This window comes from Ochotona princeps, unplaced genomic scaffold (genome assembly GCF_030435755.1).
Source record: "Ochotona princeps isolate mOchPri1 unplaced genomic scaffold, mOchPri1.hap1 HAP1_SCAFFOLD_4339, whole genome shotgun sequence".
Lineage (NCBI taxonomy): Eukaryota > Metazoa > Chordata > Mammalia > Lagomorpha > Ochotonidae > Ochotona > Ochotona princeps.
Genome location: NW_026697865.1, coordinates 14,269 through 33,142, shown reverse-complemented (window position 1 = coordinate 33,142; position 18,874 = coordinate 14,269). Strand labels below are relative to the sequence as shown.

Here is an 18,874-nt window from a genome sequence, read left to right as displayed (position 1 = left end):
AAATAAGTTATAAAGGAGGGTGGGTAACGTACACAAGTTCACACTGCTGACGAGCTCCAGTGCACGAAATCTGAAATTCGATTCTGAATCTGAGCTTCGAAGCAAGTGTTTTTCAAATGCGCAGCATTTCCGTGGCCCTGTATGTTAGTGGCTGCAGGGAGACGTAAGCAGGGGGAATTTTTTCTCCTGGGTGACTATCTCTAGATTTCATTCTAAACGGTCTACAATGAGAAGCTTACCAAATGGTAGTGTATTCGCTTACAAACTACAAGCGCCACGGATTCAGTGGAGCAGCTGGTGAGATGAGTGTAAGGCACCACAAGGGGGGGGAGGGGAGAGAGACATCAAGGATGGACCTCGCGTCTCTGAAATATAGTTGGCGAACTCGTACTACCGTTGAAGCGCCTAGGTAGATCCTGAGTGTAAGGCACCACATTGGGACGAGGAGAAAGTACCATCAAGGATGGACTTCGCGTCTCGAAATATAGGCGAACTCGTACTACCGTGAAGCGGCCTAGGTAGATCCTGAGTGTAAGGCGCCACATTGGGGGGAGGAAAAAGTCACATCAAGGATGGACTTCGCGTCTCGGAAATATAGTTGGCGAACTCGTACTACCGTGAAGCGCCTAGGTAGATCCTGAGTGTAAGGCACCACATTGGGGCGAGGAGAAAGTACCATCAAGGATGGACTTCGCGTCTCGGAAATATAGGCGAACTCGTACTACCGTGAAGCGCCTAGGTAGATCCTGAGTGTAAGGCGCCACATTGGGGGATGGAGAAAGTCACATCAAGGATGGACTTCGCGTCTCGGAAATATAGTTGGCGAACTCGTACTACCGTGAAGCGCCTAGGTAGATCCTGAGTGTTAAGGCACCACATTGGGGCGAGGAGAAAGTACCATCAAGGATGGACTTCGCGTCTCGGAAATATAGGCGAACTCCGTACTACCGTGAAGCGCCTAGGTAGATCCGTGTCCATGTACGGGGTACTTAATCGTACAGGGGGGCTCCAGGCCATGCGCGCAACCCTCCTGCAGCTTCGAGATGCGGGAACCGTGAAGCAAGACTACTCTCGTTGAGACGCGACTTGAGACGCCGGGGCTCAATATCATAATGTCAAGTTTGCTGGCTACGACGTGCGGATATATCTGCGAGGAGTACATATGAAACCGAGGAATGCAATAGGGGCGTACCGTGCGCATCGCTCGTGCAGCGTGTACCTTCTCCCGATAAGCTCCTCTAAGGTTAACACACACCTGACAAGCCGAAAGCGGCATGTGCTGGCCCGAGCGCAGTAAGCTGTGTAGTTCGCGCGCCTCGACTACACCAATGGCTCGGTAAGGGTCGTCCGCGGGGGAAAGTTAACGACCTGGTGATTGTAATAAGCGGCCGCGCACTGAGGCCTCAAGGCAAAGCCGAAGTGCCATCATACGGGTGTTAAAGTTTTCGAACTGGCTGCCACTGAGCCCGCTAATTGTTACTGCTATCACACGCGCCAAGCGAGCATGGCTGTAGGGGATCCGGTGGCCGTTTTTGTTTCGCTGACGGCGGCGATATCGCGCTTTACTCACGTTAAAATTGACACCGGACGACTTTAAAATGTCTGCATATTACATTAGAGTCACTGTGGCAGCACTGGCGCAGAGTTCCCGCCTTTCGTGCCGATGTCCGCCTGTCACAGTGGTTTGACTGACTTCGTGCCTCGCCAACGAAAACGCAGTTCCACGATAAGGTACACTGCGTTCCACCATGTGGAGGAAAGCGAGTATACACGCGCTACTTCCGAACTGCGTCACGGATGTAGCCCGGATGGTCCTGGGCGCTACCACAAGCACCGAGCACTAGTCCGGAGCACACGCATGGATAACGGCCCCCGCTCTCTCACCTAACACGCATTCGAGATTACTGCTAAAATAGGAAGTGCGCTTAAAGCTGATGATGACGGTGTAGTCATGTCTTCAAAGAAGCTGTGCAGCGGGGGACCTGGCATTACGATTCTCAGGAAAAAGCGAGCTGTTTCTGCGCTGGCAGGCTGTGTCTTCATTTGAATACTGATACACGTGTGTCACTACTCATAAACCGTTTACAAATGGTGTGAAAACCGGAAGACAGCTGACTGATTTGCCTTATTGCAGAGTTGGTAGGTATGATCTGCACCGACTTACCCCTAGTGACGATTTTCTCAGCCCTAGGCAAAGCTTCCTTAGCGGCACACTAAAGCAGCGAGTGCAGATTATTTGGTTGACTTACAGGCCAGGCTTGTACTGGTGCGCACATCCGAGAAATATTAGCCTCTATCTACATGTGTGTATATCTGTGCGTTTTTCTTTGAAGCCGCTCAGCTCTACAGCGGGCCTTCCATCCTTCTCGTAGTACAGCCTTCTGTTAGAATGCGCCTCAATGCATCCATCACCTTCAGGGAGCACGTCATGAGCAGCCCCTTTGTCAAAAATGGGTAACATGCGCTCCGGGGTGTTTCAACACAAGATGCTACTGCATACGTGCCGCGGATTCGACTTCTACTCTGGAACCCTAATGGGCGAGGCACGGTCTGTTTTATCGCGTTCTCTGCCTTTAGCACTGAGCAGGAACATTCTGCGGATGTTTCTCTTATCGATACAATGTGCTTGAATTGGTTGGTCCACGCGTAGACTGCATTAACCCCCCTCCAGATACACGTCCCAGGACTGCACATGCACCGCAGATTCCGCGCGTCCACGCAGCGCCTACGAGTGACCTTCAAAACATTTTTAGAGAGGCGTAGTTGTACTTAGTTCCTGCTGCGATCCATTAGCTTGCCTTGGTCAACAATGCCCATTGAGGGATGCCCCCTGGAGAGAAATCAGAGCTCTACAAATTTGTACAGATTTCCGCTTCACAAAGGTCAGTACCTGCCGGGCAAGGTTGAGAGCCATTTGTGTTGCCACGCGCATGAAAGTCCTATTCGAGTCAAGTAGGGCAGGCAAGCAACAGCGGCTGCGCTCAACGCTGTCTGGAGCATCTACATGCTTTTCTTATACGGCCTACCAGGCATGGGGTCGGATCTACTGTATCGTGACCCCTCTTCTGTGAACGATGAGTCTGTGGCTGAGCCCCCATGACCGTCCTTGCTTATCTACTACCATCGATATATCATGCCGTCTACGCATATACGCGTGCAGGTGTGAGTGCGCCATCACCATTTGTTGCAGTCGCCTGCCGACTTCCAGCCATGGACAAACGATGTGTGTTGTCCGGGTCACGTTACCCGTGCTCTCGATCCATCCCGATTATCCGGGCACGTCCCATCACACGAGAACGAGACGAAGGCACACACAGACCTACGAAAACACCAGCATCTCTGCGCCACTACGTGTATGTACAATGGATATTCTCGTTATAGCGTCTGGCTCTACTTACGTGCAGCAACGGAGGGCCGGCCCCAAGAAGTTTGTGCTTCACTGCATGAGGCACCGTGATGCGTTGCTTTATGCATGGGATGGTGGCGTAGTGGTATCTGCGTACCTAGAGCAAGGCGGCAAAGTCATGTTCCCAGTATCCCCGAGCGAGCAATTTTTTAGATGGTTTCCTTGTACGCAGAACCGCGGGGAGGAGGCTGCGCCTGCGGACGCCTACCTCTGGGCAGTGAAGCGCAGACTAGAAAGCGCGCGCAAGGAGCCCTGAGGGAGTCACCAAGATCATTTCACGATTGATATATAGGATCAGATTCTCTACTAAGAGTTATCAGCGGTAGAGGATAATCTTCCACACTGTGAGCTTAGGCGCAGCACCTATATATTCGCAGACAGTCGGGCGTGGAAGCGCCCTCCTCAGCATCCCATTGCCGTGTGTACGTACACCCCTGAGGTAAGTCACTGAAAGCAAAGACAATAACACTGCGGCACGTGGGCTGCCTCAGTCCGGCTGAGCTGCTGAACAAGAATATAGTATGCTTGTGCGACCTATCCTCGGACATACGTAGTCCATGTTTTCCTGCCTTGGATGCCGTGTCATGAATACAATGATTTCCCAGCTTAACAGATGCTAAACACTGCATAATGCCCGTGTGAGTCAACGCTGCAGGACGTGGGCAGCGCTACTCTCCGTGACGTTCTCTGATTTCTCACATATGAATGTACCGCTACCGCACGTGTTGAACCGAAGTTCAGGCGGGGGGACCGGATCGCGTCCGCGGTACTGTCGAAGCACAGTTGTACCTGCCGTTCTTCCTTTGGCACAGTGTAACCGCCGTGACTGCAGCTAACGGTGCTGCTCTGCGGCGACTTTGCAAAGCCGATGCCGGAACTCTCACGCTGCCACAGGCACTCTCCAGGGACGCCGTTCTGCCTGTCAACCGGTGGATGGTGGCTGCCGCGGCTCCTATGCCAGTCTCCATATGGAGTCCATTTATGTCGAGAGCACTATATAAGCTGCCTTTCATCTCCTTCGGTATCAATTGGGTGTCCGTCTCACGCAGCATGCTTCCAGCGGGTAGCAACGGGCTTGCCGTGTCTTCTTCTTGCTAGGTTGCTGCTGCTGCTGCTGCTGCTCGGCAACTCGTGTCCGTGCGCCTCGGGCACGGCGGGTCCTCGTTGAGGCACCTTTGTGATCAAAGTATGCGTGAGGGCGAATGAAGTGTCCATCTTGTCAAGGCTGCTTTCCGTTTTCCCGTGAACACCAACATCACGAGCGATCGCGCATTTCGTGGCTCCCACAATAACGGCCTCCTCACTACCAAGCAGTCCACTACTCGAGCCGGGCAGCTACGGTAGCCGCACACTGCGTGGCAGCCCCACACTTGGTGAAGAAGAAGCGCGGAAGGCTGCTTAAGAGCAGCAGGGGGAGGAATGATACCTTTTCCGAGTGGCTAGCTAATATTTTAATGCCGCTGTGTAGGCGGCTAAAGTCGCATCATGACCAAAAGGTACGGGCCTGTGTAACGAAGGAAAAACCACATTAGTAGCCACGGTTCCTGGGCAGCACGAAGCTGGCTTTCGTGTCGACGTGTCAGGAGGTCTTGAGACACATAGGCGATTTCCAACCGCCACCGCAGGATACCTACAGGCGTACACTGCTGTCGGCGGCGATGTTGTACAGGGTTTACTAATATTTCTCCTTCTTTTACTATAATGGGATTAGAGCGCAGAGGCGTGCACCACAAAGCCCCTAAAAACGGCGCAGCAGCACCTGCACAAGCTGCACTTTAGTACAACAGCGCAATACACGCTACAAAAAAAGCTTTCTCTCCTTCGTCAGGTCGTTCACATGCACAGCAGTAGTGTTCACCTCGTTGCTGGTCAGTGACGTCGGGGCGTGCCCCAGGAGGGTCTTTGCAGACGTTGTTGCCCTTCAAAGCTCGTCTGACGTGCTGCGCCAACGGTCAGTTGAAGGATCAGCAGCGGTGGTACAAGGCAGCAATAGGAAAGACTGCATGTGTTGAAACTTAAGAGCTCTCAAATGCATGGACGTGTGGCGAGGATTCTTGGTTTTTCATCAGTACACAAGAGACGCTTTTTTAACGCCATGCCACCGCGAAAACAGCACAGGCAGCAACGCAGCCTTACTTGCCGGAATTCAGCAGTAAGGGTATTAAGCTCCACGGAAATTGATGCTCGCGGGGCACCCTTGCCGCACCCGACGACGTCCATTTGAAGCCCAGCTCTCCCTGTCTGCCAGCGTAGGACACACATTGCGAGGCTCCCTCCGCAACAGCAGAACGCCCGGCTGCGCACATTCCCCTCTCCCCCTTCTTTCATCTGCTGGCACAATGCACAAATGAACAAGCATGGCGGCAGATGCAACAGGCAACCGCACACTCGGGAGGTAGACCGCTTGTTCGTAAGTAGCAGGAAAGGGCCTGGACCCAGATACAGCACTCTCTGTGGCGGCCATTGTGTCTACAGGCGCAGCGTGGCTGCTAGGAGGGGCTGCAGCGCCTGCGGCACCCCCTCGCGCAGCGCTTCCAATACATACTAGAACACTAGCTAGTGTGAGACAGGTACACGTACATCGCCACGAGAAGCAGCGCAAATAATTTCAGGTTCACGAGTCGCTTGCTGAGCAGCACGAGGGTTCGGTCCTCAGACATGAGCATACTGGCAGCAACAACGAACAACACCAGCAGCGTCAATATTCGATGGCAACAGCAGGAGCAGTAACGACGGTAACATTTCAGCAACAATAGTAGGAGCAGTACCAACGGGAAATATTACTAGCAGCAGCAGTAGCACCAGGACGTGCACATCTCAGCAGCCTTACAGCAAGGGGCCGGGACACATCGCGCCCTGTGCCCGCGCAAAAACTAGGAGCTTTGGTGCATCAGGTGATCATCCCTACACATACACATACACACACACAAACACACACATATTCATACACGTATATATATATTTCTACACAGGAAAACGTCGTTAATCAGGCAGTAACAGCACACACGGATGTACGAGGGTGGGTCTCACTATGCACCAGCGTTTGCTCGGCTATTGGCCCGAGCGGGCCTGCAGCAGAGCTGCTGCCTCATGCCTCAATTCTTGCTGCCGCTGCTGTTGCCTCCACGTCTTCCTCCTCCTCTTCACGATCTGAACGCTTTGCAGGGTATCTTCCGCGCGTGCAAGATCTACAACAACCCTATGCTCTACAGCAGCCTCCCTTGCAACAGCAGCAACATATGGTAGATGAACCACAACAATATCCGCATCGTCACCCGCACCGCATCGTCACCCGCAGCACCCACAGCAACCGCAGCATTCTTTCTCACGTATCGGGAAAGCTTCTGCTCATACGCTGCTGCAAATGTACAGCAAACGGGGGGGCTAAAACTGACAAGCAGCTACTGTCTCTCTGATGGTGTAGCAGGCACAACAAGTAATAACAAAAGGAACTATGGCCTACCACCAGGAGCAGCAACAACAGGCGGCGCAGCAGCTCAGCATCAGGACCCGCAGCAGATGTTGCGCCGGCTAGACTGGGAGGATGAAAATACTATTGACGGCACTTTCCCACAAGCAAGGAGGCGAGGAAGAGAAGAGTCGGAGTTTGAAGCCGAGCAGCACCTAGCGCATGCAGTAGGGGCTTCACAGATACACTTGCCAATAACACAAGTTCTTTGGAAAGTACTATACTCTCGGGGACAGCTGGAGAAATCGTTGCTTATGTTGCATCTCAGTGGGAAGCCACAGCTGCACAGAATGCGGCGCTCTTTGCTGCTTGCAGGTAGGTGTGGCTCTAGGAAACCAGCGGCTGTTAGTGACTACGACAGCTCGCACCAGAGTTGAAGTGGCCTTGTAGTTACTTCCTTTAGAGACGTTGTACTCAGGAAAGCATCAGGAAACAGTCGCAGGTGAAAGAGGGCACAGCGGGTGCAACCCACGGCGCAATAGGAACGCAGTTACTGCGCCAGGCCGCTCGACAGTGACACAGGCAGCATTAGCAACAGCAATAGCAGCAGCAACAGCAATAGCAGCAGCAACAGCAACAGCAATAGCAGCAGCAACAGCAACAGCAATAGCAGCAGCAACAGCAATAGCAGCGGCAACAGCAATAGCAGCAGCAACAGCAACAGCAAGCAGCAACAGCAATAGCAGCAGCAACAGCAATAGCAGCAGCAATAGCAGCAGCAACAGCAGCAGTATTGAGGTGTTGTGAAGTAGCAGTACGTAGAAGTGTAGTGGTTTTATTTCAAGAGGAGCGTGTGGCGTTATCAAAGCGTCTGTAGTATCAGTAGTCGTAGTAGCGACAAATGTGAGACGACGGCGATAGCAGACGGGTACAGTAGAAGCAGCAGCAACTCTCCATAAATATATGTACAACTTTCATCATAAACGAGGGCAGCAGCTGTATGTTCTGTATTGAGTACGAATGCAGCAGCAGCTGCTGCTGCTATTATTATTGTTGTCATTGGTGCTCTCTTTTTTCTGCCTGCTGCTTTTTCTGCGTGTTGTGGTTGAGTCCAGGCACAGGGGGAGGGGGGTGGGTTCGAGAGAAAACAGGGAGAGAGAGTGCGAGTAATTCGAGTACTACTATTACTACAACGACGACCACAAAAGCAACCAGGCCGCTGTCCCAGCGAAAGCAGCAGTAGAAGCATACTTTCGTGTGTAGCAACAGCAACAGCAATAGCAGCAGCAACAGCAACAGCAGCAGTATTGAGGTGTGAAGCAGCAGTAGAAGCATACTTTCGTGTGTAGCAGTGTGTGTAGTAGTGTGATGGTGTGGTAGCTGGTGGAGCATCATTCTAGCTGCAAGGAGAATATACTAAATATCGAGGAGGCATGACAGATGAAGGGGGATTCTCCAGTTGTATTTCTTCTTTGCTGTAGCCACGCTAGCGCGCATGCATGCGGTAGGGGGGTGGCAGATATTTGAGGGGCGGGTCAGCAATTAGAAAATAACAGACGGCAGACGTCTAAGCAGAGGGGTCCACTGGTAGTATATCATATGTTGAACACGTGTGAGTGTACGTATACACTTCTGTGTAGTGTCGTTATGGTAAGGATCGTTCTCCTCAAACATAATGAGTGAGGACAGGTTCTTTAGTATATAAATTGTCTACGAGTGTGGTAGAATAATTTGTATTACGTACATGTGAGTGTGTGAGTGGTGTGTTTATTGCATGAATGTTTTCGGGATATAGTAGTGTGGCTTGCGTGTGACACGTTAGCAAGACGCAGCAGCACAGCGTCACCATATTGAAAAGTGAGGAAAACCTTCAAGGGCTCAAATCATACACCTCCTCTGACAGAAAGGGAGCGCATATCGTAGATATCATGTATGTATCTCTCTATGTATATAGAAAATTCCTTATTCACATATATATATATATATATATATTTGTTGTAGAGTGTGTATTGGCCACATCTGACATAAGTATGTATCCACATGCCACGTACGTGTGTGTATGTGTGTGTGTGTGTGTGTGTGTGTGTGTGTGTGTGTGAGTGTATACCTTCATCATCAGGTATGTATATACATATATATATATATATTTACGCGGGATTCTATACTCTCAACATAGCATATATATGTATATATATAGGTGTATTTGTATATTCATATGGGTCTGTAGGATTAATGTATTGGGAGTGTATATCCCCGAAATAGGATATATATATATATATATGCATGATGTATGTATGTTGTTGTATATAATTACGACACTGAATATTTGTAAATACGAAATGTGTGTATGCGGCAGTATATACCCTCAACATAAGGTACACATATATATATATATATATATATATATATACGTACGTATTATGTATGTATATGGAGGTGTATATAGTTATTCATATATCTTCCACATTTCGTATAATACATATACATCTGTATATATATATATATGAGTACGTGTTATGTATGGAAGTATATATATATATGTATATATGTATCTTCCGCAAGGGATATTATAAATATATATATATATATATGAGTATGTATTAATGTATGGATACGGAAGTGTGAACATATATTCTCGACGTATGATATTGTGTATGTATGTATATATATATATATATATGAGTACGTATTACATATGCATATGGAAGTGTATGTATATGTATTTTCGACAATAATATATTTACATATATTAGTAAGTAAGTGAACATAGATAACTGAAAGTGTATGTTCATGTATTTTCGACAATAATACATCTCTCTCTATATATTAGTTAGTAAGTGAACATAGATAACTGAAAGGGTATGTATATGTATTTTCGACAATAATACATCTCTCTCTATATATTAGTTAGTAAGTGAACGTAGATAAATCTCGTGTATATGTAAATGTAAGGATGCGTGTTTGTGTGAGGCGAAATGTATGTCTGATACGTATTATCCGTAGGAGAGTCTGGCGGAGAAGGAGGAGTTGCTGGAGAGGACGGATGCTTCGATACGTCTGCAACAACAGCAGCGGCAGAAGCAGCAACAGCAAGAACAGCAACTGCGGGAATTAGCAGAGAAACACGAGAGAGAATTGCGAGAAGTGCAGCAACTGCATGAGGAGGAAATGAAACTGCGATGTCAGCAGCACGAACAGCAGCGGAAGGAAGGTGAACGTCACAGACTCGAAGAGCACAAAAGACATAGCGAACAGCAGGTAGCGGTAAGAATGAAACTGCCAACAGCTGACGTACTACTACTTCTACTAACTGCTGTGGCAAACACACTTTGCATCAGATCAAATCACGATCTCTGTGATGGGGAACCTTTTCTCCTCTTCTTTCTCGAATTGTCTCTGTAACTAATTTTCTGTCTCTCTTTCTCAACATATATATATATATATATGTACATAAGACTTCATAGTTTAATCACAGACTTTTGAGTCTTTCTTTCTTTCTCCATCTCTCTTTCTCTACCTCTCTCTCTCTCTTTTCACCTCTCTCTCTTCCTCTATCCATTTCTCTCTCTTCACCTGTCTCTCTCTCTATCCCACTCTCTATCTCGTCCTCTCTCTTTCACTCTTTATCTCTCTCTCTCTCTTTACCTCCCTCTCTCTCTCTTCACCTCTCTCTCTCTGTCTACCTTTCCATCCCCTGATTGTTATAAATGTCTTCTGAATTCCTGTCTCTCTCTTTCTGCTTCTCTCCTTTTCTCACGCGCGCATTCTTTATGTCTGTCTGTGTGTGTATGTCTGAAGCTCTGTTGACATTCTTTCTTCCTCTTAAATACACTTCTTCTACCTGCGAGGTGTACCTCTCGACCGCTACCTCGCTCTCTTCGTTTTGTTTTCACTCTTTCTATGGAGTTGCTTTTTCACTCTTTCTATGGAGTTGCTCCTCACTTTTTTTCCCTCGCGTCTCTTTGAGTTCCTCTTTCTCTCTCTTCTGTTGCTTCTAAAATGAAAACGAAACACTTTCCCCTTCATGTCCTGTCACACTGTCAGACTCTCTGGTCTCTCTGTGCGCTTCTCGGCGAACAAAGAGAGAGCGAGAAACACACAAAAAGATATATCCACAGTAGCGTAGCAGTATTATCAGAAAGCTCATTCTTCTTCTTATTCGTTTCCTGTTCCCCCGTGTATATATATATGGACGAACCATTATGTGCGTGTGTATATATGAGAGACTAATCGTTCATCTAAATGAATACTACTCACCACTACTAATGACAATACAACGACTACTATTACTACTACTACAACCAATACCACTACTACTACTACTACTACTGCCACTACTACTACGACTACGTTTAATACTACTACTATTACCACTTTTACTACTGCTGCGTATGCTACTGCTACTACGTATACCACTACAACTACTACTGCCGCTGCTAATACTACTACTACTACTACTACTACCACTACCACCATTACTCCTAGTAGTACCCCTTGCTATTATCAAGAGTAGCTCCATACTTTTTTTCATTTGCAGGAGGAGGAGAAGCAGCAGCAGTAGCTCTTGTGGTTTTCTTTGTTACAAATGCCATGGTAATAGCAACGATATCATCAAAGCAGCAGTAATAGTTCCGTTGTACTCTTAAAATTACTGTAATCCCAGAAACAAAAGAAGAACTACATGCAAGAGTAACAGCACTGGCAACAGAAAAGAGATCTATGTCGAAACTAAGGAGTACCAGTTGTATATGTGTATATGTGTATGTGCGTGTGTTTGCGTGTGTGTGTGTGTGTGTTTGTGTGTGTGTGTTGGAGATGTGTATGTGCGTGTATGTGTATGTTTGTATTGCACGTATGTATTTGTGTGTGTGTGTGTGTGTCCTTGCTGGGAAGTGTGATGTGTATGCATGCAGTACTGGTATAGTTTTTCTCGCGTTGTGCATACTGCCTGTATTGCTGCTAGTGAGGTTCCCTCTATTTTTACTATTGCTGCTGGTGTTACTGGGATTACGCACAGTCTCACTGCTGCTGCTGTTGCTGCAGTTTCCACGCGGTTGCTGCTGTTGCTGCTGGAGTCTTGCATAGTGATATAGTGGTGGTGGTGGTAGTGATGGTGGTGGTAGTAGTGTTGCTGTGGCTTCACACGCTGCTGCTGTTCCTGCCTGTGAAATCCCCAATATGCTTTCGCTGCTGCTTTTGCTGCTGGGCCGTGTGTAGTGGTGGTGGTGGTGGTCCTGTTACTGTTGCTGAGGCTCCACATACTTGGCTGCTGGTATTGCTGTGGCTCTGCATGTTGCGCTGTTGCTGTCTTACTGTAAATATATGTGGCACTCTCTTTTTTCACGGTGCATACATATATACATACGCATACATATTTTCTTGCGTACATATATGTATATAGGTATATATATATAAATATATATATTACTTCTTCTCGCTTGATGTAGCATGATGTATGTATGTGTTTGTGTATATGTGTATTTGTATACGTATACCTGTTTATGTATATATATGTATGTATGTATGTATGTATGTATGTATGTATATACATGTTTGAATGTGTATGTATATATGTATATTTGCATATGTACATGTGTATATAGGTATATATGTATTTATGTGTATATGTATATATGTATATATATATGTATATATATATATATATATATATGTATGTATGCATATGTATATGTGTTTATAGGTATATATGTATATATGTATGTATATATGTATAAGTATATATGTATATATGTATATGTATAATATGCATATAGGTATATCTGTATATATGTGTATATATATATATATACGTATATATGTATATTTATGTATATATGTATATTAATGTATATGTGTATGTATGTGTGTTTTTGTATATGAGTATGTATGCATATGTATATACGTGTATATGAATATGTATACGTGTATATAGGTATATATGTCTATGTGTATATATGTATACACGTATTTATGTATATTCCTTTGTGTATGTATACATATATATATATGTCTATATGTGAATATGTATGTATATATGTAAATGTACCTGTATATGTATATGTACATACGTGTTCACATATGAATTCTCTTCGTTGTTTGGTGACGCAGGCAGCAAATCGTCAGTTGAATTTGCTGCGGGAGCAATTGCAGCACAGAGACGAGCGTCTTGTCGAGCAGGGGTTGCAGCTAGCGAAGCTTAACACTGCTAATCAGGAGCTACGAAATCAAGTACGATATATATTCGTAGGATACGTACACATATATTCGTAGGATACATATACATATGTTCATAAGACATATATACATATAGACCTACATACATGTATATATATATATACGAATATTTATATGCGTATTCGTATACATATATATATATATAAGTATGTGCTTGCCGTATGATACGAAGATACTCTGGTAACAGCGCGAACTACTTCTTCTGCAGCACGTATGTATATATGTGTATTGCAGATGTGCATGCACACCTTCAACAAGGTAGCTCTTGTTTGCCCCTGTCGATCTGTCTGTCTGTCTGCGTATATCTGTTTGTATGTTTGTCTGTTCGTCTCTGCCTCTCTGTTTCTGTGTTTGTCTCTCAAACACTTATTATCTGTCTGCCTCTCTGTTCCTCTGTCTCTCTCTATATATACATATATCTGTATTGATGTACGTGGACAGCCAAGAGTCTCTCTCTATCTAACTATATAAATGTGTTTATTGATATACGTAGACAACCAAGAGTATATTGGGGTTGCGCTTTCATATCTAATGCCAGCGTACTACTTCGCGAAGAATACATACACATAGAGGTGATGAAAGAGGTATATATAGTACACATGTACATGTAAATATACGCATGCATGCACGCATGCATATTTTTGCGTCAGCAGTATACCAGTCACAGTGTATATGTTTGATTCGTTCATATATGTGCGCGGTTGTGTGCAGATAAGCCGCTACACGAATTTCATGGAAGAGGATGGCAGCAACAGTAGTAGTAGTAGCAGTAGCAGTAGCAGCAGTAGTAGTAGTATTAATGGCAGCAGCTGCAGTAGTAGTAGTAATAATATCGGCGATAGTAGTAGCGGTAGTGATAGCAGCAGCAGTAATGGTGGTGGGGAAGGTATGAAGACACTGCCGGAGCAGGTAGCGTTGATAATGCAGCAGGTCTGTCGTGCAGGGCATCACGAGCAATTTGTGCTTACAGCCCCGCAGTTGCTTGCGGAGATGGAAATGGAAGAAGAAATGAAACATCAGAATTTCCGTCAAGTTTATGAACCAGAGGACATATCACAGTCAAAGCAAACAGCCGCATCAACAACACAAAGTGGTCGAGGCAAGAATACTCAGCAGGACAAGAAGCAGCAGCAGCAACTAGAGCAGCAGCAGCAGCAGCCGGAGCAGCAGCAGGAGGAGGAGGAGCAGCAGCAGGAGGAGGAGCAGCAGCAGCAGGAGGAGGAGCAGCAGCAGCAGGAGGAGGAGCAGCAGCAGGAGGCGGGATACTTTCGGCATATTGCAGAGCTTTTAGGCTTCCACAGAGACCATCACCAAGAGGAGCGGCGGCAGGAGCGAGAGCCTGGAGTAGATACACAGCAGAAGCCACAACGTGGGAAGGAGAAAGAGCAGGAAGTGCAGGTAGTAGCAAATGGAAGGAATATGCATTTAAAACAACAAGAGCAGCAGAAACAGCAGCAAGAGAAGAAGCAGCAGGAAAGAGAAGGGCGGAAAGGAGTTTTACTGCAGCAGCAGCAGCAAGGGGAGGAGCAGCTTGGAAAAGAGCAGCAAAAGGATCTCGAGAAGCTACGTGGGGAAATAGAAAAGTTGCAGAAAAGTCAGCAAGAAGCAAGGGAGGAATTAGAGCGAAAAGTAAAAGAAAATGCGCTGCTGCATGAACACGTGCTGCAACAGAAAGAGGAAGAGTTAATGAAGCAGCAGGAGCAACAGCAAGAGGAGCAGAAAGGACAGCAACAGCAGTCAGAACAAGAACAGCAGCATCAAAACGCTGAAGAGAAGGAGAGAAAAGAAAGGGTTGTGACGCTGCATGCATTAGAAGAAGAGGTGCAGCAGCTGCGACAAGAAATGAAGAAGATGCAGCAACAGCATGAAGACGATTTGAATGAACAATTAGAACAGCAGAAAAGAGAGAAGGAAGCAGCTGAGAAGTGTCTCCGTGAGCGTCTTGCAAACGAATTCAAAGAGAAGGAGCATGCATGGCAGCAGCAATTGGAGGCAGCCGTGAAAGAGTCGCGTGAACTGAAAGAGAGAGTATCAAAGCAAGAGGAAGAGGCAGAGAAATTGCAACATAAGAAGCAGGAAGATCGTATGGAAATCGAGAAACTAGAGCGAGAAGCACACCGTCTCCATATGCGGTGTGATGCAGAATGTAGTAAGAGAGCTATTGAAAGTGCTGCTGCGACAGCCGCATTAGCAGCAGAACTACAAAAACACCAAAGAGAGAAAGAGCAACTCAACGAAGTTTTCGAACAGGAGCGCGAGAAACTACAGAAAGAATTCCAGCAAGAACAAAAGGAGCGTGAAAGATGCTCCAGTGAGGCTGCACGGGCACGTAGTGAATGTACCCAGTTGCAGCAGCAGCATAGTGAGCTGCAGCAGCAGTACAATCAACTGCAAGAGATACACAAAGAAATGCAGCAGCAGCATGGGGAGTTGCAGCAGCAGTATAGTCAGCAGGAGCAGCAGTGTAATCGACTGCAAAAGGAAGAGGAAAACCTGCAGCAGCAGCATAGTCAACTGCAGCAGCAGCATAGTCAACTGCAGCAGCAGCATAGTCAACTGCAAGAGAAATTTCAGGAGCTCCAGCAGCAGCATAGGGAGGAACTGCAGCAGCAGCGTAGTGAAGTGCAGCAGCAATGTACCCAGTTGCAGCAGGAGTATGAGCAATTTCGAGAGAAAGAGCAAGATCTGCAGCAGCAGTATAGTCAGCTGCAGCAGGAGCATACTGTTGTGCAAGAGAAAGACAGGAAGCTTCAGCAGCAGTACGAAAAAGTGAAACAGCAGCATGATGAGCTGCAGCAGGAGTATAATAGCCTCAAGGAGAATACGAATAGACTATCTTTGGACAATTGCAGGCTGCAGGAGGAGCAGGAAAGTTTGCAGCAAGGTAAACATTTGGTCGAAAAACGTAAAGATGAACTCGAAAAGCAATTAGAGGAGCTTCAACGTGAAAATTCGAAACTTCAGTTGCGATGGGCGAAAGAGCAACCGGTCCTTATAGATCTCCAGTTGATAGTCAACTGTCAGGCGCAGCAGCTGCATGAAATGCAGATGCAACTGAAAGAGACACAGGACCTGGAAAAAAAACAGGATCTTCTTTTGAAAGAGGAAGAGAAACGTCGTAAAGTCGCTGAGGATATCATACAGCAGCAACAAACAGAGTTGAAACAGCAGGCCCTCCTCCTAAGAGCAGCACACCTGAAAGCTGAGGAGCTGCAGCAACAGCTGACTCAGCGTCACCATCGTACCAAACAGCTGATCTCACAAGGAGACGACGACCGCGACAACGACGACGGCGACCAACAGCAGCAGCAGCAGCAAAACCAGCAGGTGAAGGAGGAGGAAGAGGAGCAGCAGCAGCGTGCGGGTGAAAGTGAGCATATAGAGCATGTTGAGGCAAAATTTGCAGATGCCTGTGAAGAGGAAGAAAGAGGGACGATAGTAGTGCAGGAGAAGGAAGGAGCAAACGCTTACTCGCACAATATAAATAATACACTACTTCCAAGTGCTAGTAGTAGTAGTAGCGCACCTGTGAGAGCTGTTGGTAGTCGTGGGGAAGCTGAGGCTGCAAAGGCAGAGACAGATGTGACTAGTGCAGGGATGGAGAAGGGCATTACGGAGGATGGTGGTATTGGAAGAGAAAAAAAAAAAACCGAGCGTTTGTGAGAGTATTAGGAGGACTACATCAACAGCTGCCGAAGTCGAAGCACCCGACAAGACCGCAACCACAACACGCCGTTGTGAGGAGTCTCCCCAGGCAGCAGCAGGAGCAGCAGAGACACCAACAGCATTGACCGCAGAAACAGTGGCAGCAGGAGTAGTCAAGAGTAGAACAGTAGTACCACTCGCACCACCACCAGCACTACCGCTACTACCATCGTCACCAGCAGCACAAGTAGTCACACCAGTAGCAGCACCACGTACTACTGTTACTGGAGAAGCACAGGCAGCAGCGGCAGCAGGGACACCAGCAGCAACAACGAGAGCAGAAGAAGGAGGAGGAGGAGCAATAGCAGCAGTAGCAGCAGTTGTTCATAGTGCAGTACGTCCAGTTGGTGCTATTGATAGTGATGTTTGTACAAGTAAACGTGTAGGAGAGAAAGACTCCACTGCTGTCGCTCAAGCGTCTTCTTCTTTGTCTGCTTCTTCTTTTCCTTCTTCCTCTTACTTGGGGGTCGGTGGGAGCGCTGCTGAAAGTATTTCAGAAGCTGGTGCTGGTTCTAGGAAAACACAACACGATACAGTAGCTGGACATGCAGGCAGCAAAGGCCGTAAAGGAGGAGGAGAAGGAGAAGAAGAAGGAGAAAAGCTGCTGCATGCTGACGCAGATCGCACATTGAGGAGTCAGCAAGAAGGCTCATCGAAGCACTCGCAAGACAGACAACCACCAACACCACTGCCGCAACAGCAGCAGCAGCAACAGCAGCAGCAACACTACGGTGGAGGACGAGGTGGTGGTGGTGGAGGAGGAGGAAGAGGGAGAGGGAGACGGGCAGAGGAGGAGGAGGAGCAGCAGCAGGAGGAGGAGGAGAGAGTGTACGTGAGACTCCTATTAGTTCAGAAACACCGTCAATACTATCATCATCATCATCATCATCATCAGCGTCCCTCGCAGCAGAGGGTATTAGAGAAGATGTGGATATATCTTCGAGTACATCTCTTCTTATGGAGAACGAGAAGAATATAAAAGAAAAGGGGAAGCGAAAAGGACACGCCAGTTCAACTACTAGTCGTAGGAATAGTCTTAAAAGCAGTGCAAGCCTGCCAGCAGACGACCTCCTCCCTGTCACTAGTAGCTCCACGCAGCAGCAGCAAGAGCAGCAGCAGCAGCAAGAGCAGCAGCAGCAGCAAGAGCAGCAGCAGCAGCAGCAACAGCAGCAGCAACAGCAAGAGCAGCAGCAACAGCAAGAGCAGCAGCAAGAGCAGCAGCAGCAGCAAGAGCAGCAGCAACAGCAAGAGCAGCAGCAGGCGGTTGCGAATAAGGGAATAGGAACAACAGTAATAGAAGCAGCCCCCACTGAACAAGAAGAAGATGCTCATGTAGGTAACAGTGCAACTGGAGGCAACAACGAATCTATCAGTAGAAACGTTTTTTTCAAATCGTCACCATTCGCTCTTGCTGCAGCAGCTATACGTGGAGCCCTCTTCCGTACAGGTACACTACTACTACTACTATTACTACTACACCCGCGAGTGCTACTACTACTACTATTAGTCGTAGTAGTACGCTAACTATCACTACTACTACTAATAGTAGTAGTAGTAGTACGCTAACTATCACTACACGTATAGTACATCAGCTACTACTAGTACAGCTCCTACTACTACTACTACTCGTACGACTACTGCTACTACTAGTATTACGAGTACTATTACTAATACCACTACTAATAGTACAGTTGCCACAGTGAACAATAATACTACTACTACTGCTACAACGACTTATACTGCTGATTTCACTAATATAACAACAACAACTACTACGAGTACTGTTACTACAGCTACTACAGAAGTACGAGAAATACTCGTACGAGTGCTACTAATACTACGAATCATACTATCAGTGCTCGTGATATAATACGAGTACTATTCCTACGGCTAATAGTACAATTACTATTATTTGTACTCTCAGAAAGTACTGCGAGTACTAGTACCACTACCACTACTCCTATTACCGCTAGTATCACTACTACTGTGTGACTACTAATACTATTACTACTACTACTGTGATTATTACTGCTAGTCCTACTACTACTACTATTAATAGTATTGCTAGTGTTACTACGCCACGGAGAAGATATGCTCTACTCGTTGCCCTTCATTCATAT

At 46.9% G+C, this 18,874-nt stretch overlaps 1 protein-coding gene across 1 annotated transcript; it reads left to right on the top strand.

The window, feature by feature from the left end:
- The first annotated feature begins 6,652 nt into the window (after positions 1-6,652).
- Positions 6,653-18,261, top strand: LOC131479059 (trichohyalin-like). Its single transcript, XM_058659678.1, has 8 exons — positions 6,653-7,042; positions 9,819-10,079; positions 12,924-13,043; positions 14,193-14,252; positions 14,334-16,363; positions 17,271-17,497; positions 17,650-17,759; positions 18,202-18,261. The coding sequence occupies exons 1-8, from the start codon at positions 6,653-6,655 to the stop codon at positions 18,259-18,261; spliced, it is 3,258 nt and encodes a 1,085-aa protein (XP_058515661.1).
- The last annotated feature ends 613 nt before the right edge of the window (positions 18,262-18,874 follow it).

Excerpts from the sequence above, each read along its gene's own strand:
- LOC131479059 (XM_058659678.1), top strand. The coding sequence starts at position 6,653 with ATGAACCACAACAATATCCGCATCGTCACCCGCACCGCATCGTCACCC. Across the intron at positions 13,044-14,192 it reads ATCAGGAGCTACGAAATCAA|CAGCAGCAGCAGCAGCCGGA; the intron begins GTACGATATATA and ends CAGCAACTAGAG. Across the intron at positions 17,498-17,649 it reads ACACTACGGTGGAGGACGAG|CGTCCCTCGCAGCAGAGGGT; the intron begins GTGGTGGTGGTG and ends CATCATCATCAG.